Here is a 20477-nt window from a genome sequence, read left to right as displayed (position 1 = left end):
GAGGTGGGATCTTAAGGATAACTCAATCAACATTGAGAACAATAGATGTCCAGGGAGCCATCCTTTCTTCATCCATTCACAAAGATGAATGAACCCCAGGACAATAGTGTGAAGAAGGGGCTCCTGGGGTAAGAGACAATAGCCTGGAACTCTAGGAGAGCAGAAGAAATGGCACTAGTTATCCACTACAGAGGAGAACTGCCAACAGGGTGTCTTTCTGATCTGGATGAGCACTGTACTAACCAGAGGGTGAGAAATACCTTTTAACAATTTACTTTCCTCTCCAGTGAGTATAGGCTATAGATGGCATTTTATGTTTTTCTTTTACTTGTAACTTTGTTTTCACTGATACTTGCCTTCATTTCAGTCTCTTAAGCTGTTAAATAAACTTTCATTTGGGTTTATGATAGACATGTATCGGTGCCTTGCACTAAGAAGAATGATACCTTGAGGTGAAGCTAATAAACTGGTGTGCATTGCTTCCACAGAGGCAGTGGAGTGATGTACACTGAAAGTACTCTAAGTACAAAGGAAGACACTTCAGTGTAGCAAAGTGGGGTGAGTAAATTGCTAGCATGCAAAGGGAAAGAACAGAGCTTGTAGAGTTCAAAGCAGAGTGCTTAAGTTGGTAGCAGTTGGTAGTTGAGGAGGGTTTTCCATTGGGCATAAACAAGGGATGGTTCTGATGTGATCAACCACATCACCCTCCCAAAAGTTACAAACATAGGAATGGCCTTCTAAAGTAGATAGTGCTTTTATTTATTTAAATACTGTGCACAGTCCTTCAGCCATCATCTCAGAATCTTTAGGGAAGACTGGTCTCATCCATAAGAACAGTCAGGAACTTAAGCATTGTAAGAACACACAGAATAGCAATGTGGAACACACCAGGTTTAATTGAGAAAGCTGTGGGATTATTGTACAATTATATAAAAGCACATGAAAGTCACCCATGAGAAAATTCCCCATCGTGAAGTTTAAGGAATTAGAGATGAAGTAGTATCTGTACAGCTGAATTTTGAAAATAAATAAATGTAAAGAGATTGAAAGACAGACAAGGTAGATAAGAAAGAATGGCGGATTTAGTGTGAAAACAGATTGCTGAAATAGTTCAGGGTGAAAGCAGTGCAGTCAGTGCTTTGTGTATAATGTGATCTTAGCACTACTTTGCTAACCCCAGGAGACTAGTCTGAAGAAGAGACCTCCAGGGGCGGGAGTACTCTGTGCTCCCAGAAGTGGGGGGAGGGCGCTCAGGCAGAAGGGGTGGAACTGGGGCACTACGGTGGCAATATAAAGGGAGAAGGGCTTTGTCTGCTGCTGCTGCTGCTGCTACAGTCGCAGCGGATGGGAGCCCTGGGTCTTTATGAATCACCGAGTCCCAGGGCAATTATCCCATTTACTCCCCTCTATCAGCAGGCCTGAAGATCCCAAGAAGAGCAGTAAGGCCAAGAGTCACAGCAGGGGCAAATCTGAGGTTGGGAGAAGCGGAGGTGTTTGTGGTCAGGTTGCAGGCCAGAGTAAATTCCAGAGTCTGAGCCAAGTTTCAGGGTCCAAGCCTGGAGGTGAAGTTCAAATTAAGCTGGGGTCAAGAGTCAGGAATTCAGATGCAAGTAGAACGAATGATCATGGCAACTAAAGGATCACTGTTGCTTGTGCATATCCTGGGATGCCCCTTGGGAGTCAACAGGGCAGGGAACCAATCAGGAGCTATCAGGCTGGTGTCTGTCAACTGCTCAAGACAAAATTCCCATTGTTTGAGTCCACAGCAGGTCATGGGAAGTGGAGTGGGAACTGGTTTTAGCTGCTGCAGTGTGGCAGCCTTGAGCTGCCACCTGCCTGGGATCTTTGGCAACCTAGGTGCTAGACCTATGGAGCCTTACAAATACCTTGAGAAAATCAGTACCAGAGTTTGATTAAAAAAAAAAAAGTATATCCTTTTCTCAGTTGTAAATGTGTTGCCATTTGATTTCATTCACTTGTTCCTGAATTAATAAATGAGAATAGATAAAGGCACATAAGAAGGGGTATGGCTTGAAGACTCCACATACTGATGAAAACACATTAGGGATTTAGAATGGCAGAGCAGTGGTAGAATCAGTATCTCCCACCCACCCACCCACATAAAGCCCATCCTAACTCAGAATTTGTGTGGGTGAATCCTCTTGCCCCTTGGGAACTTATTAATGTGAGTTGGGCTCTCTATAGGTTCATAAGCCAGCTTGGGCGGATGGAATTGTAAGATTAAGGCCTTAGACTGTAAACTTTTGGGGGCAGTGGCTGTCTTTTTTGCATATTTGCACAGTGCCTGCCTGGACCAGCCCAGTGATCTAATGATATTGTCATCATAATCCTGCCATTGAAGAGGCCATGGCCACAGGAAAAGCATAATAGTAGTGTGCCCTGTCACAGTCCTGGAGCGAGGCATTCTATAACAGGACAGGAGGCCACAGAAGAAGGTAATGAAAAAGAAAAATCTTAGTTATTTTTTTCCCCCTCACTCACTAACTTGTTATACAACATTTCATGTCACATTTTCATGTGCTAGAGAGGATCTTGAACGGTGATATTATTCAATTGTGTTTATAGTGCTAGTGGATCACTTCTCTCCTACTTCAAGGGAAGGAATACAGATCTTTGCTATATATTTTAGTAATGTGTGTCTGTCCATCCATCTGTCTGGGAGTCCATTTGTTCAAGAACTCCTCCTTTATTGTTTCTCATAAAATTGAAAGGGAGGAGGTCTGGCGGGAGAGACAGGTATACTGCAGAATGACCTCAGGGGGCAACAAGGGGTCTAAGATGGGGGACTGGGACACCTATAAATCCATTGGGCCAGTAAGGGGGAAGGGTAAAGAAAAGAACAGCTATCAACTGTATATTTCACAGAGTTTGTCTATGTGTCTCTCTATCCCCGAGATGGGGGGCTTGCACCCTTTCCACAGCTGTGTCAGCTGGAGCTGCGGTGACCATGGACAGGCACTTCTCACCTGGCCTCAAGCTGCTGCAGAGAGAAGGCTGGAGTTATCCTCTCTTCCCAGGGCAGCCTGCATTCTGGACCCCTTATCCCCAGCCCCACCCCAGAACATTGATTTAAATGAAGAAAAAAAATTTAAAAATTAAAACAACAAATAGTCTATTAGTGCCTTAAAGACTAACAAAATATGTAGCTGGTATCACGAGCTTCTGTGGGCACAACCCACGTCTTAAAAAAATTAGTTCAGTTAAGGACACAAGCAACGCTGAGTAAATCTTGTATTAGAGTTGTTTATAACAGAGAGTTAAATCCTTGATTAAGGAAACAGTGTGTGAATGGGTGAGAATTAAGATCTTTTTCTACAGTTTTTAAACCCAAATAACTATCTTTCAGGTCTGCAACACTATGAAATCTGTTCCACTTGAAAACAGAAAACAGTAAACAAGACTTTATCTTTTGTTTACCTTCACATGATAAACCATGAATGGCTCTGTTCTCTGACTTGGTTTGTTTTGTCCTCAAATTTCCTGCTAAGAGTTTACAAAACACCACTATTGAACAGGAAGCTAAGGAGCATACCTATTTGTTTAATAACATCAAGGGGGGAAAAGCTGCTGCCTCATCCATTTTGTTAAATTGCTCAAAAGGATCAAAATACCAATTAACTTGCTGGCTTAGAAAATCTCTGCTATCCTCAGATTTACTGACATTTTGAAACTCTCCTTCATACTTGCTTAATAGCTTTTTGATTATGAACAAAGAAATGCCAATCTGTTTACCATTTGACCTGTTTTCTCAAATATTTATATGTCTTCAACTACTTCAGTACCTAAAAACATTTGACTAATCAGAGCAACAATTAAGGTAGCCTTGCTTCCACTCCCACCTATGATTTTTTTAGGCTTTACTAAAAATTTTTCAATAGGGGAGATGAAAATTATTTTAAGAGAAGTGGGAAGGTGTGGACTGAAGACACACGATTGGAGCAAGGAACTCCTGCCTTATATTCTGAGCTCTGACATGGAGTTCCCTATGGTGTTGGGCAAATCAATTAATCTCTTGGCCCTCATTTTCTCTACTTCGATTCTCTTCACTAGTAAATGACCCTCTGACAAGATGTTAAACACATCTTTCACCCTGTCTATGCAGATAGCAAAGCTGTGACTGGTACCATGTTAAACTTACCATGGCTTTTTCAGGGTTGTTCTATGTAATTTTCTAGAAAAGAGAAACCTTCTAATGATACTGGGCCTGTTCTCCATTCAATTTACAGTAACATTTGAAAGGAGACAATCTGGATTTATCCAGGTGTAAGGGAGAGAATAATTAAGATCCACTAATTTGCCCTCCCCTCTCTTTAGATGTACTAGTTAATTTTTGTAAAACTACAAAGATGAAGGACTGATATACAGGGTTGTCCCTACCAATTGGCAAAGTACGCAGATGTGAGGGATGCCACAAAATTTGGTGCACCAAATTGCCCCAAATTCTGTGGTGCTTTGGCCATGCTGTGTATGGGGCCATCATTCCTGAATGAGTGGCTTTTATTTGTGTAGCTTAAAACCCTTCCAAAGTGACAAACAAAGAGCTTGTCACTTTACTGCACTGCAACTTCCTTGCTTAGGAGGGTGAAAATATGCCCTCCCCAAGCAAAACAAATTACAGTGCTGTAAAGCAGCAGTTCCTGACTGGCACCAGGCTGCGAAATGCTAGCACAGTGGCTCTGGGGGCCAGGGCTAGGGTACACTGCCTCCCCTCTCACTCCAGCTGATGGGAGAGGCGTGTCCTGCTTCACATCTTAGTCAACCAGCACTAGGCAGGGGAAGGGTCTCCTCCCGGACATGGAAGAGTGGTTCGCTGTGCAGCCAGAGGGCCACTCAGAGCCTGGCATGGCAACCTTAGAGCAGCCGTGACCCAGGCAGCAGCACTCAGCTGCCCCTCCGCTCTCACAGCCAACTGCACCTGCTTCTCCACAATGATGGGAAGAGAAGCACCCTAGGGCTGGGACACTCTACTTCAGGGGTGGGCAATAATTTTTGATGGGGGGCCATTTCAAGAATTTAGAAAGTGGTCGAGGGCAGCATTCTTCCATGATATCAATGGAAGAGGTGCGGGGTCTGGGATGGAGGTTAAGTGCAGAAGGGACGTAGGGGTAAGGAATGGAGTTTGGATGGAGGTGGCAATTGTGACCCGGGGCACTAGACTGAGGTGTAGGGGGTTGGATTGTGACTTAGGGCAGGAAATTGGGGTACAGGAGGGGGTACATAGGTTTGGGGTTGTGAGCTAGGGCAGGATGGGACTGTGATTTGGGGCAGAGGATTGAGGTGCCAGATCTGGGAGGGTGCAGAGGATTTGGGTATGTGGTGTAGGGGGCAAGAAGTGTGGGGAAGACGGTTGGGGAAGGGAGGGGTTAGGTTGCCAGCAGCCAGCAGCCCCGTCCTGAATCAGCCAGACTGCCTGCCCCATTCTTCCGCATAGGCTGCAGCCATGTGCTGTGAATAACTATGAGCCCCTTGTGCTGTCTGTTATTGAAACAGGGAGCGTTGGGCCAACGGGATTATGCTGGGGGCAGGAGCGGCTCCTAAAGCTTTCTCCCCTCCCCTCCGGGCTCAGTTTTTAAAGTGAAACTGCCCCACAGCCGCATTTCTGAGCAGCATGCGGGTGGAGCGAGGCAAGTGGGGAGCCTGCCTGGGGCTCCCCACAGCGTCCGCAGGCCGGAACTGGTGGCTTGGTAGGCTGGATTCTGCCCACAAGCCGGATTCTGCCTACAGGCTGTACTTTACCCATGCCTGCTCTACTTCCTGCTATTGTGGAGAAGCAGAGCCTGGGAGAAGACAGCAGGGCACAGCGTAGCAGGCTGTCAGGCCACTCTGGACCCTGCCTCCACAGTGAGTATATATGGCGGGGGGGGGGGGAGAAAGTGTGGCAGCAACCCTTACTGCCACCCTACACCAGGCCCCATAATTCCCTGTGTCCCTCCTCTCCATAGGATGGTTGACGCATGTGCCTTGTCCGCTCACCCTCCCCTTCCCCCCTGAGCGGCCACCCTGATTTGTCCTATGAACAGAACAGATATGGGAGAGCTATCTCCCAGTGCTGGTACTGTGACCACACTGCCGCATTAAAGTGCTGCTGTGGCTGTGCTTTAAACTTAGAAGTGTTGGGAAAGCCTAAGCTAAAATGGAACTCTTCTACAGGATTAAGGGTGTCCACATGGAGAGTTGTATTATGTTAGTTTAAATTAACTCGGGCTCCTATAACTTTCGTATGTAGAAAAACCTATAGAAATAAAAAATGATGTTTTGAATCACAAAAACATTTGTAAACAATTTATTACATTCATCTAGGTCAGGCATGTCCAAAGTCCGGCCCGCGGGCCAATTGCGGCCCGTGTTCCGATTTAATATGGCCCCCGCTTCCTCCCCCTCTCCTGGCTCCCCGGCGCTCTTTTGAACTGCTGCTTCCGGCTGCGCCGCCGCCGCCCATGGCCTCCGCGGTCCTAGAGCCTGCCCTGTAGGACACGTCCGCAGCCCTGCTCCCCCGCTCAGCTGCGGGTTCGCCCTGCCCCTGGGCCGGCGTGAGGCCGGCGTGCCCTGCGCTCTCCGCCCGCCTCCGAGCCTGCGGGCCCTCCGCCTTGGGGCTGAGAGTGCGGGGACGGCCCTCACACATGTTCACTTCTTCAAATCTGGCCCTCTTTGAAAAAAGTTTGGGCACCCCTGATCTAGGTGAATGAGCAAAATCCATAAAGCCACGGCAATGTTGTGCTGTAGCAGAAATCACCAGTAGCTGTGAAGCATGTGTGAGGGGAGGGGAGGTAAGTTTTTACCTCTGTTTGATTAGTGCTGTGCAAACAGCCTGAGACAAACTCTCTGAGGGCACGTTAATCCTCAATTTGAACTAAGGGGTTTTCTCGGAATCACGCTTCTCTGCCGCGTGTAGACGCGGGCAGTTATTCCGGGCTAGTCAATTTCCAAAATGGCGACCCGCCAGGAACATGCTAATGAAGCGCTTCATTTGCAATTTCGGTCGCCCTCATTAGCCTCCCTAGTTCGAACTAGGGGGCTAGTGTAGACGTACCCTGGGTGATTTTATATAAAGGTATGTGTTAATTCCATCTCTAACCATGTGCACAGTCTTTTTATAACGGTCAAATAATTAATTTCTCTGTACGTGTGATATAAGTGTTCATTTATACATGTCACTACTACAGGGATACGTGATGAGCAAGGGCTTCATTTCAGGATGGAGGGGCAGCAGCCAAGCTCTCCAGGACAACACTTGCTTTTCATCCTGTTCCTTGGATGCTAAGGGAGTGAGGGGAAAGGGCTCGCTCTGAGCTCCGTTCCCCAGTCAGATGTGAAAGGCATGCACAGAATACAAGCACTTTTCCCTCACTCCCTTAGCACTCAGGGAATGGGATGAAAAGCAAGCCACGTTCCGGAGCGTACGGCTGCTGCTCCCCGCTTCCCTTCCAAAATGGTGCCCTTGATGATGAGGACAGTTTATAAGAGCATTAAGAGCGTGATTCTTATCTCACTTATACCGGTTTTACACCAGTGTAGCTTCGTTGACCTCAGCAGGATTATAGCTGTTTTTCCACTGTTATAATTGGGAGCGGAATCAGGCCATAGGTGTACAAGCCAATATTTACTGAATTTTCTGCAAAAAAACCCACACGGTGTGTCAGCTACTTGCAGTCTGCTGAATGAGCTTTAAAGGGACAATCATGTTACAAAAGATACCTGTTTTACCTTTTCACAAACTCTTCAAAGAGGATGCGGTGAGAATACCCTTGTTGACGTATCTTAACAGTTTCTAGGATTCCTGTGTACCGTAGCTGTATTAAAACTCTTTCTTGGGAAAATTTCAGTGCCTCTCGGTAATCATTTGGTTTAATGCAACGGACAAAGTGAGGTTGTCCAACTACCATTTTGGATAAAAGATCCATCAGAGAATACTAGCAATGAAAGCAAAAAAAGAAATAAAAATAAAAACAATTGACAAGAGACCTGAGTACAATAATTTTAAAGAATCAATAAATATCCATAACTATGTGTAAATATATATCACCTAGAAAGGCCAGGAAATTATTTCTAAGAACATTTTTTATTATTTTTTCCATTTTCATTAAAAAAATTATTATATGTTTTTACTTACGTGCCAAATATCCAAAACCCAATCTCAACCCTACCACTAGCTTTCAGATGCAACAAACAAAAACAATATTCTTATAAAAATTATTGGAAGCTGGAAATTTTAAGTTGCTTGAGGAACACACTAAAATTTTCTATGACAATTGTTTTTTCATGCAAGTTTCAATTTAGTTATTTTATGTTGAAAATCCAATTTTTACAAACTCTGATCATTTTGAACATCCATATTTGGCTATGCAATATAACGAAGAACATACTAAATGTTACCAGAATGAGAACTATATTTAAGTGGATAGAATCATAGACTCATAGAATACTAGAACTGAAAGGGACCTCAAGAGGTCATCAAATCCAGTCCTCTGCACTCACAGCAAGAACAAACACCCTCTAAGACCATCCCTGACAGGTGTGTGTTTAACCTGCTCTTAAATATCTCCAGAGATGGAGATTCTACAACCTCCCTAGGCAATTTATTCCAGTGTGCAACCACCCTGACAGGAAGTTTTTCCTAATGTCCAACCTAAACCTCCCTTGCTGCAATTTAAGCCCATTGCTTCTTGTCCTACCATCAGACATGAAGGAGAATAATTTTTCTCCTTCCTCTTTGTAACACCCTTTTAGGTACTTGAAGGGTGTTACAAGGAGGAGGGAATAGAGAATAACTATTTCAATTTTGATACATAGATCTGATAATTGATTACAAAGAACTATGCAAAAGAAATTCAGAAATATTTTGCCTTTCAAAACCTTCAGAATTGAAATACTCCTGTTATAACCTGATTCAGTGACTCACTGTCTGATCACCAGTCTGGTGTATATGGGCCCATTCACTGAATCCCATGCTAATCCAAACCAACTTGATCTGTGCAGTCAAGTCACTGTTTCTAGCTCTGGGTCTACATGGCACGCTGCACTGGACAGTTTGGGAAAGTAGGGTCTTGCACTTTGGGAGTCCTCACAGGGACTAGGGCAGTCTGGGGGGATTACTTCAGGGAGGCTGGCTCCAGAAGCAGGGGCTGGGCTTGCTCCTGCACTCACTAGTGGCAGCAGGAGCCGTGGGAAGCAGAGTGATCCAGCTGCAGCCTGCTCTGTTCTGCCAGCTCTTAGCTGAGTTGCTCTGCATCACTGAAGTGGGGGGAAGCAGAGCGACCTGGTCCCAGCCCACTCCACTCTTTTGAGAGATGTGGCTGGGAGCCCGAGTCAGGGCAGTGCAGCGGAGAGGAGCTGTGTCAAACCATTTCCCACTTCTGTGTTGAGTATGAGGGAGCTGACCCCTGCTTGCTCCCCCACTCCCTTCTATACCCATTTTGTCATCATGGGCAATTGGCTGGTGGTCTGTAGAAAGGTCTGCACTGAGCGAGGAGCGCCATGGGCCAAAAAATTTAAGAACCAATGGTCTAGAGAGGCATCACAACGAGCAAGGAATATGCTCTCATTCACCGCTCTCACCTAGCCACACAAATGCTGGATTAATCATCTGTTCATGCAATCGAAATGCATTTTATAAAGTTTACATGTTATACCCTAAAATAAGAAGCCACGGTTTGTCTCTTCATGTTGGTTGTTTCCTCTGGATGTCGCATCATCTCCATGGTGTCAATCTGGAATACAAACTCAGACATGAGTGATGTTCTGCAGATTTTCTTGGATCCCAGATTTGAGAGCAAAGTACAGTATCTATCAAGGTCGTTCTTTCATGGATATATGCATTATCAATGGTTCATCAGAGACCTATATTTACACAGGGCCAGTTTCTTAAGAAGTGCTTGAACACTCAATTCTTACTGATTATAGTAGGAATGGTGGGTGCTCTGCAGCTCTCAGAACGTTGCCCACAGAATTTCAGTCTTGTTCATTCATTTTTCAGCACGCCCTTCACTACAGAGAAGAGCCCCAAAAATAATCTTTTATTTCTGTCCCCTCTTTGAGGATGTTTGGCTCTGACTCAATGGAACCTGGATCTGATTCTCCATGATTTGGGTTTTGCAAAACTAAATCTTCTAATCTGAACCACTCAAATGTTAATAATTTGGGTATAATGAAACTCCTCCTTTGGGTTGTACAAAACTAAAATCTGATCCATGCAGCATTGCAGAAACAAAACCTGGTATCTTCTGCCCTCAGTATCCTGAGAGAATATAAGACAATGACCATCTGAAGAATGTGCATGCTACTTACTATTCACAGGGTATCACCTCTCAACTGAGAATTATACTACAATATAGAACAGGGGTGGGCAAAATATTGCCAACGGGTTGTATGTAGCCCACCAAGCCACCAGATCCAGCCTGCGGGAACTTCAATCAGACCCTGCCCCTCGCCTGTATCTCAGTGCCTTGTCTCACCTAGCTGACCTTCCATTGCTCCTTCAACCAAACTCCCTCCTAGATTCCACACCCACTCCTGCATCCCAATTCCTTAGCCCCAACCTCCTTTTGCACTCAGTCTCCATCCTAGACCCTCGATTAATATCATGAAAGAGTGTGGCCCTTGACCACTTGGAGTGGTCCCCCATTAAAAATTATTGCCCACCTTGGTATAGAAACCAAGTACCAAAACATCACATTACTAAAATAATGGTAGAAAACAGAGAAAACAACACTGGGAACCCATTCAGCCAATTTACGTAGAATGTGTAGGTCTCCTATGTTTATGTTGATTTAAAACAAAAAAAGATAAAAAAAAAAAAAACCAAACACTGGCAATTCTGAAATTCTTGAAAGAAGGCAAGAAAAATTAGTACAATAGGTTCTTTTGTTCTGAGCTACCGATTGAAGCATTTTATTATTTTTTATTATTGTTTTGTTATTATTTTTACCCCTTATAACTGTTACAGTTCCTCTGTGAGATTTGCACACATGTACTAATTCCCAACAGTACAGTGCAGGCTGAAGTGCCATCCTTTGTTTTTAAAGGTCCTTTCTGCCCAGATCTGCTGATGTTAAAGGCCTCCTAGCATGTAGCGAAAGGGATGCTATAAGTTCAGTGTATCAGCCAGCGTTACTTCTTCCACTAAAACGTTTATTTTCAAAGTTGTTTATGAGATATTAGAGACCACATCACAGCTGCCGTGTTTGCCTTTGTATTACCAGTATCCAATCTGTTATCTTGTACTTTACTTTGAGATCGCTCATGTGTGAAAGGTTCTGTACAAAAATATCCACATATGTATCACTCTTTTCTTCTATATACTAAAATGCCAAGGTTCAAATTTCAGAGTTTAAAATCCTATTTTTCACTAACCACAAATACCAACCCATAACTGTAGGTACAACTACAGGGTACAATAGCAATGACCAGGCAATTGCTGGATTGTCAATGGACCCTGTAAAGTAGCCCTGTCACCCCAATAGTGGTTACTCCTGTCTGGTAGCTGGGTCTCTCAACAAACTGTATTTCACCTATATCTTTCTGCCAGCACAAGGACCCCCTCTAATCCTGGTAATCCAGCCTTTTGCTAAATCACCACAGAAGCACTTCACAGAGTCAGGGTCTCTGTTTTGGATTCTCTGCATGGTAACGCAGCTTTGGGTCCATAGAGCAGCCACTAACATACATTTACCTTGGAAACTGACTTTCAAAAGGGCCCCCTCCCCCCCACAAGCACTGGGAGGAAGAAAATCTGTCTTTTTTAACCCTTCTTGTAAATAAAATGAAATGTTGATGAGAGTCAAGAAGTAAATTGTAAAATAGCTGCCCTGTTTTTGTAATGCACAGAAATATTACCAATGTCAGTTAATTAAATAGTATTTAAGAGTTAATATGGGCATAGAACACAGAAGTGTTTGTCTGCCTACTCTTGGGATTGCTATTAATTACCCTCTGTGACTGTTTAGGTGCCCAGCAATTCTATGTCTCACCCAGCTGAGCTTCCATTGCTCAAAATACCACCTTCTTGGCATTTCAGCATAGAACACAATATTATTTTTCGATGGTAGAGACAGATAGCCAGTACATTGTTTCTCACACATCTCAATAATATTGTCAACACAGCTGTCCTTATGAAAAATCAAACCAGAATTTGTGAATGAAAATACCAGGGTTACCAATCACAGGCAGATTGTGTTGCTCTTTTACAGCTCAAGAAAATTACACAAAACAACTCGCATACGGCTTACATGGGGCATTAACATTTTAGTGCTCACTTGCTCTGTGGTAGTTTACCATCTGCTCTGAACAGGTGGCATTTGTATAGACTATGAACATTCAAACCAAATGATGCTGTTGTCACCATGTGGGCTACTCTTACTGGACTTCGCCTCACTGATCCTTTCCAAGGCTCAAGACCACTCCTTTGAACTATAAAAATAGTTGCAAGAGATTATTGTTCTCAATGTCTTACCTTGAGGAGGTATTTAGAAGACTGCATGCAAAATATAAAGGAAATGAAGCACTAAGTAGCATTAGACCAAGACAACAGACTTTATATTGGGAAAGAAATAATACAAAGGCAACTAGCTTCCATTGAAAGTGCTGGTATGATTTCATAACCTGTGATGCTGTCCCTTGCCCAGAGTTCTGTATGTATCTTATAATATTAATAGAAAAAAAAAGATCTCAGTGAAGTATGTTACTTATTTTGAAGATGCCAAAGGAAAGACCCTGTAACATAGCACAGGAGAAATGCGTTTTGGGAGGTCAAGCCATGATGTAACTGTCAGTGTTCTAACCAGAGCAGTAGAGATCTCCATTGGAGTTTCAGACCTGCTTTGGCTAGGCAGCTGCTTTGAACATTCCTATTGGAACCACAGAATAAGTCAGAGGTGGGCAACCATTTTTGACCAGGGGCCACTTCAGAAATATTTGAAGTGGCCCTGGTCCACCCCGGAAGGGGCAGGGCCTCAAGCAGAAGGGGGAGGGGCCAGGATACTTCCATGCTTCCCTGCCCACAGTTCCTGATTGGTCTGGGGGTGGGGGAGTTGTCTCCCCCACCCCACCCCCCGAGAGAACTGCAAGCTCTTCTGAATAGCTGGCAGTTTCCTCTAGGTACCCATGCCCCTGGCACTGGAGAAGACTTTGCATGTCGCCCTCCTCCCTCACCCACAGGTCAATCAAGGCCTGAGGGCGGGGGAGCATGCAAAGTCTGTTCCCACCCTGCAAGGGAGCATCGTGCTTAGAGTCACCTGCCAGCTGAGCAGTGCCAAGCCCTTTGCAGGTTGGGAGGAGACTTCATGAACTCCTCCCGCCCCCAGGCTTGGGAATGAAGGGAGTGTGCGAAGTCTCCACCCACCCTGCTCCCATTCTGCAAGGAGCATGTGGCACTTCTAAGTGCCATTCACTTCTTGCAGGGGAGAGGCATGGCAGGAGGAGACTTTGAGTGCTTCCCCTGGCCTCCAAGCCCTGATTGGCCTGGGGGCAGGGGATAGGCTTGCCAGATGGTTTAACCAAAAATACTGCCCCCCCCCTAAAAAAAACCACCAGGGAAAAAAAATTCTGTTGAGAAAAAAAAGGGGGAGACCAAAGTTGTTGATAAAAAAAGGACCCCAAGAGTTGTTAAGCAAAAAAAACTAAAAAAATAATTAAAAAACAAAACCCAGCGTGGACCCTTTAAGAATTGCTTTTGAGGCTTTTTGGCCCTAACAGGCTGCTGGCAGCTGCCTGCCATCTTGTCTCCCTGTTCTGGGCTGGACAGATCCCCTGCAGAACCCCGTAAGCACCTGGGATTTTCGCTTCCTGGCCAGGAAAAAAATCAGAAAATACTGGACATTTTAGGTGTCCCGTATTTTGTGAATTTTTTTACTGGACAGGAGGTGAAAATACGGGACCATCCGGGTCAATACCAGACACCTGGCAGCCCTAGCAGGGGGGAGCACGAAGTCTCTTGCTCCTTGCCCTCCAGTGCACAGTGCTTAGAGTCAACCACCAAGGTTAATTCTACTCACCGCGCTCTCCCCCGTCCCTACGCACTGATTGGTCTGGGGGTGGGGGAGCGGCAGGAACTCTGCGGGCCACATCAACCCGCTTGGCAAGCCGGATCTGGCCCACAAAGGCCCTTTTGCCCACCCCTGGAATAAGTTCACCTAGGAGACAGGACCACCATGGGTGTCTGGTCTGTAAGGCAAAACAAGGCACAGCTTGCCCAAAGCTGTAGCTGTGCTGGCCTGCCCCGCCCTGCCCCTTGCTGCCTCCAGCTGCCGCAGGGGTTACCGTGCAGTGAGTGTTGCTAGTGTGGTTCAGGCAGGATCCAGGGCGGTTGGGAAGGCAGAGAAGCAAGAAGCCTCCTCAGCAGCCTGCCCCTGAACCTGCATGGAGCAGACACAAGGCACGAATTACGGTCACATGGTTTCTCCTGGAGCAGCAGCTTCAGTTCCATTCATCTCACTGGCTCCAGAAGGATTGCTAGCCCTACTCTGCAGAGACCACCCCACCCAGTTTGCTGTGTCCCTGCTGCTGCCGCCGCCGCCGCCACCGCCGCCTCCTCTTCTGTTTGCTGGGTTCTGCTCCTGCTCAGCCCCTCACTGCATCCAGTCCCACTATCCCTGCACCTTGGCCTATGGTGGGCAAAGTGGGCTTCCTCCTTGCTGCGCCCCCTTCTCCTCCCTTGCACTCTCCCTGCTCCGTTGGCTCCCCCCCACCCCTCTTTGCTAATGTGTGGAGTGGTGATGGATTTGGTTTCATTTGCCCAGCCCAGTAGCTACTGAGCCTGCTGCTTAGGGCTCTTTTTCCCTTGCCCTCTCCCCACACGTGCTCTGCATTGTCCCCCTCCCCCTTGCTAATGTGTGGAGTGGGGGGGGGGAAGCTTTGCCGAGCCCCGCAGAGAAAGCTGCCCAGTCCCCTCCCCTTCTTGCCCTCTCCCCACATGCTTCCTGTTTTCTGTGCCCTGCCATGCAGTTGGGTGTGTGTGGGAAGGGTGTGTGTGGGGGAGAGAGGGGGGTTGGGAATGAGAGAAGTGGGGGTGAGGAGGAAGAGGCAGTGGGGAAGGAATAGGGAGTGGGGATGGTGATGGAGGAGAAAAGAGGGATGAGGAATCATGGGGGGCAGCAAGAGTCCAGCATGCAGTGTCCCCTCAACACCAGCTGGGCTCATCTAACGCTCACAAGCACTGCTCCCCTAAACCTGGACTCATCCAACAAGCTCCCCACACCTGGCTCCCACACCCCACTGAGCCCCAGCAAGCTGCACCTGGACCCCCTACCTTATCAAGCCCCACTTCCTCAGCACCTGGACCCCACACCAAACCCCACCTCCCCTGACCCTGCCAATGAGCTCAACCAGAGTCCCACTGCCCCTACACGAGAACCCCCCACCAAGTCCCCATGCATCCACATATCCCACTGAGCCGCCCACACCCAGACTGCCCCACAGCTGGATCCCTCCACAGTAACCCCCTCCACACTTGGCTCATGTTGGGCTGAGCCTGCCCAGCCACATCTGGCACCGAGGGGCATGGCCAGCCCTTACACTGTGTCAGGTTCAGGTTCAGCCTCACTGACGAGTTCCTGTACTGGGGGAGGCTGGGGTTTCAGGGTGATATTCCTACCAGTGGCCTGTGCCCCCCTCTGCTAGAAATGTGAACATGAGGGATTTTCTTAATGGCTTTCCTGTTACAGAGTTCCAGTGTGACATTGAACCCACCACTTAAGGCTTGGTCTCAAGAGGTATGTCTACACTTCATTCCTCTCTCGAGAGGGGAATGCAAATGCAGACACCTGAAATTGCAAATGCAGCGGGGATTTAAATATCCTGCACTTCATTTGCATTATTGCGTTATGGCGCTATTTCAAAATAGTGCTATTTTGAGAGAAAAAACAGGGTTATTTCGAGATAAAACCCTTCCCTTGAAATAACCCCTACTCCTATTTCGAAATAGCGCTATAACACGATTATGCAAATGAAGCATGGGATATTTAAATCCCCGCTGCATTTGCAATTTTGGGTGTCTGCATTTGCTTTCCTCTCTCTCTCAAGAGAGAGGAATGAAGTGTAGACATACCCAAGGGGAGTTTTTCCTCTGATTTAAAAAAAAGTGAATAAGAAACTTAATTATCCTGTGCCTCAGTTTCTCCATCCAAAAACAGAGATAATGATAATGATAATAATAATAATAATAATACTTGCCTGCCTCACAGAAGTTTGTGTAAAGTCATTGTTTTAGCTGGGTGTTTTGATGTCATCAGATGGAAAGAGCTGAGAAGTGCAGTTGTGCAAAGTGTTTTTTACAATTTCAAAATCTTTCTGCATTATTCATGCAGTAACCACTGCTCCTGGATTACAGGAGAATTTCAATTTGGGACTTTATGGGATGACTCCTCCCATTATGTGATGCTGGAGCAATTTACTAAAAGAGGCAGGAGTAGTGAGAGCAGGGCTTCACCCGGCCTCCCCCATCATCACTTTTCAAAGGGCTAATCAAAGACGCAGGTAGCGAGCCAGCCTTATGCAATGTGTGTGCTGCAGGGAGGGCTGGATCATTTGTGGCAGCAGGGACCCTGTTCTGGCCTGCTAAGCAGGACTGGGCAGAACAATAAACGGCCAGGAGGAATGGATCCCCCTCCACCTAGGCCAGGGGAGTCCTTCAGAGCTTTCCCACAGGTAAGCAGTGGCCTGAGCGGGTGTAATGTCGAAAGCTCCTACTTTATAGTAATGTGCTACATGGCTGCAAGAGAACTGCTGAGCATGCTCAGTGTGTCTGGGCATGCACAGTGCTCAGGAAGTAGCACAACCTCTCAAATAGGAGCTTTCTACATTACACCGGCCACTCCTGTGGTCCAGTCACTAGTCTGGGTTGACCACTGCTGACTTAAGGCCTTGTCTATATGGGAACATTTTTTCAGTAAAAACTAAGTTGTGCATTTAAGTCAGTGTAGTCACCCCACTGTTCAGACACCCTCATTACAGTGCAAGACTTGTCTTTTTCTGTTTGGCTTATTTCACAAGTTAAACCGGAAAAAAAAACTTATACTGAAATAAAACTGTCCATAAGACTGCTGGTAATGGGGGAATAACAGATACTACATCAGAATAACTGGTAAAACTTTGTAGACAAGGCCCTACTGTTGGAAGCCAAACAGAAAAAAGTGAAAGCAAAAATGAGAAGCCATTAGATTCTTCTTTTTGCAGATGGTGCTGAAAATGCATTTCTCTAATAGTTGCAGGGACTAATACCTGGTTCTAAATGATTACAGCCGTGGTCACCAACCAGTAGATCATGAGCTACCGGTAGATCTCAGGGGCTCTAAGAGTAGCTCTTGAGCCCTCTGCGCAGTTCATTTACATTAGATTTCCTCATTTGAGGAGCAGTTACTCACTGAGCAACAACACAGGTGAGTAGCTGCGAGGAATGGTGGGAGCTGGGAGGTCGGGAGGGCTGAAACACCCCAGCCAGCTGACTGTGGCTTTCACAGCTGGAGCTAGGCGCAGCCTCCCTGGGCTGAGCGCAGGGCAGCCAGGCTGGAGGGAAGAGAAGCAGCTGCCCGGCCAGCTGGCCATGGCGCTCAGCCAGGGTGCATCACGCTCCACGTGGGCTGGCGCAGAGGAGAAGCTGCCTGGCCTGCTGGCTATAGCGTTCAGCCCAGAGGAGGCTGAACCGCGCTCCTGCTGATTGGGTGGCTTCCCCTCTGCGCCTGATCACGTGGAGCTTGGAGGCACCCTGGCTGAGCACCATGGCCAGCTGGCCAGGCAGCCGCTTTTCTTCGCTCCAGCCCGGCTGCCCTGCGGTCAGTCCGGAGGGAGCGCGGGTCGGAGGCTTCCCTCCGTGGCTGGTGTAGGGAACTCCCTGCCCCCAACCTTGTTCCCTCTCCTCTGCCCCAAACTTGTCCCCTGCCCTCCTGTTCCCTCTCCCTTGCCCCGCCGACCCCGCTGCAGAAACCTGCCCCCCTTGCAGAAACTTGTCCCCCGGCACCCTGTCCCCCCTGCAGAAACCAGTTCCTTCTGGCACCCTGTCTCCTACTACAGAAACCTGTCCCCCTGCTCCCCTCTGCAGAAACCTGTGCCCCCCAGCACCCTGTCCGCTGCTGCAGAAACCTGTCCTGGCACCCTGCCCCCTCTCCCCTGCCCCCACTGGCACCTTGTTCCCTGCTCCAGAACCCACTAGCACCCCTCCCCAGTACTGTGTCCCCTGCTTCCAAATGACTTTTCTATGGGTCAGTGACCCCTGACTCAAGGCAGGTTCCCTGCCATTCTCATAAATAAGGACAATTCAGAAACTTTTTGTGTTTAACATAGTATTCTATTTAAAAATGAAGCCTGGCCAACAAACCCCCAATTGGGGCCAAGCCCCCATCTGGCCACAACCACTCCTGCACTCCCCCTTCCCCAGACCCTAGATCTGAGCCTATCAAACACTGGAACCTCATGCCCTCAGCCCCTCACATACTCCAACCCAAACTCCTGCATCCTCACATCCGCAAGCCTGTGGCTTGCTTAGTATCCCAACACTGCCCAGCCTGGATCCCGCTCCCCGAGCCAGTGTCCCCTTCTCCACCTCCTCCTGCATCCAGATTTCCTCCCAGAGCTTGCACCTCTCACCCCTTCCCACACCCAAATCCCTCATTCCCACCCCAGAGCCTACACATCCAGTCTCAACACAGCAAGGGTCCAGCTAGACTGCAGGAGTTTTTTCAGGATTCTGGAGATATCCCAGAAAAACTCTTCTGCATCCAGGGTTGCATTTGTTCTTCCGCTTTTTTAGTGGAAGAGCAAACAGGCTCTTTTGGTCATCCCTATATTCCTCTTTCCACAAGGAATAAGGTGGCTTCCAAAAGAAGGGGTTTTTTTCTGACATTTGGTCCAGTGTAGACAGGCCAAATGTTGGAAAAACCTCTTCCTACAGAATAATAATAATTTAAAAAAAAATAAGCAGCAGTATAAGGATTGGGGATAGCAAGTGATGGAGAGGAGGAGAATAGAGAGGGCGGGGCTTCAAGGAAGGGGTTGGGCGGTAGATCTTGGCTTGGTCTGTCATTTAAAAAGTGATCTTGGGTGTAAAAAGGTTGGACACCACTGGATTACAGCCACATGGGCTAGAATCCATTTCTGCACATTTATTGGTTCTGTTTTTAATCCAGTTCGAGGATTTTGATAAAAGCAGTTTTATTTAGTTTAACTGAATGCTTTTACTAAGGACAGAGTTGCTGCGATCCACCCAGGTTGAATCAGTAAAAAGTATGCTGAGATGACTTATGGTGGGTGTAGCTGACACTGGAAAAACAATGTAGGTAAAAGTGATATCATGCAAGGAAATTCAATAGGGTATTGTCTTCCTTTCAGCACTAACGATGTTTATACCAGTGAGAGAAAAAACCTCTGAAACTTGAATCTGTATTCGCAAGTATAGTGAAAAGTACAAGTTCTAGGATGAACTATGAATGGCCATAAAAGGGCCAAAGGAGGGAAAAAATCAAAACAGAACAAGCCTGGAAGCTTATTTTAATGTAGTTATTATTACCACTGTTTATTAATAATATGCATTCTGGGAATACACAAGCAAGCAAACCAACAAAACCCAATTAGTAATATACCTAGCCAGCAGAGTGATAGAATATAAAGCATGGTGCAACAAATGTTATTAATCGTCAGAAAATTAGCACATCCATTACAATCTCGCCACAATATTTATTTGATGAAATCTAGGAGCAGCTAATTCCATAGTTCCATTGTATGTTCCATTAAGATGCATGTCTTTCAGTGATTCTACATTGGCTGCCCATTCACTTTCAAATGTTTTTGCCTTAAAGGCAGGATAAAGCATAAGAATGGGTCAGTTTTCCATTTTGCCCTTCATAACCTTGTATAGCCAACCAAATTCCAACCAGTTAAACCTTTTCAGACTACAGACTCCTAGGGTAGAATCCTGGCTCCACTGAATTCCTTGGCTGTTTTGACATTGACTTCAATGAGGCCAAGATTTCATCTAAACGCTTTTCAATCTGCTGTCAGATATAATTTCCACTATTCCTCTAATATCTGTTAGTGTTCGCTGGACTTTTTAATGGGGTAGTGACCAAAACTGGATACAGTAATCCACATCAAGGGGCATATTTTCTGAAATAGAGCCAGATTGTTCACAGACATAAATCAGCCCCATTGTAGATTTATAGCAGCTGAATATCTTGTCTATATATCCACAATAAAAATATGCTGACTTAATTTCTTTCCTTTTTCAAGTGGCCCCAGGCAATAGAATACTACTAACCTTGATGCGCCCAGCACTAAGCTGTGGAGGCAAAGACCTAGATGCTGCTGTTACTCTGGCTCTTGCCTGTGCCAAGTTACCTGTTAAAAGAGATGGAAACACAAATTGAAAGCACAGTTGCTGTTTCATACAGAGAAGGGAAAATCTGAAAGATAAGAAAGCAGTTGAAGAAGCAGCACTAAATGCTACGAGATATCACCACATTTATGCCCAACTC

At 46.4% G+C, this 20477-nt stretch overlaps 1 protein-coding gene across 1 annotated transcript in view; it reads right to left on the bottom strand.

The window, feature by feature from the left end:
* The window catches only part of MYO3B (myosin IIIB), a 344336-nt gene that overhangs the window by 156242 nt on the left and 167617 nt on the right, over window positions 1-20477 (bottom strand). The window contains exons 22-24 of the mRNA XM_075933604.1: window positions 20261-20340; window positions 9651-9728; window positions 7726-7931 (exon numbers count right to left, since the gene is read on the bottom strand). Coding sequence (XP_075789719.1) covers window positions 7726-7931; window positions 9651-9728; window positions 20261-20340 — 364 coding nt within the window. The remainder of the gene's footprint in view (window positions 1-7725; window positions 7932-9650; window positions 9729-20260; window positions 20341-20477) is intronic.

Source organism: Pelodiscus sinensis, chromosome 7 (genome assembly GCF_049634645.1).
Source record: "Pelodiscus sinensis isolate JC-2024 chromosome 7, ASM4963464v1, whole genome shotgun sequence".
NCBI classification, from domain to species: Eukaryota; Metazoa; Chordata; order Testudines; family Trionychidae; genus Pelodiscus; species Pelodiscus sinensis.
Note: the sequence above shows the minus strand (reverse complement) of the source record. Positions and strands in the feature narration are given on the sequence as shown.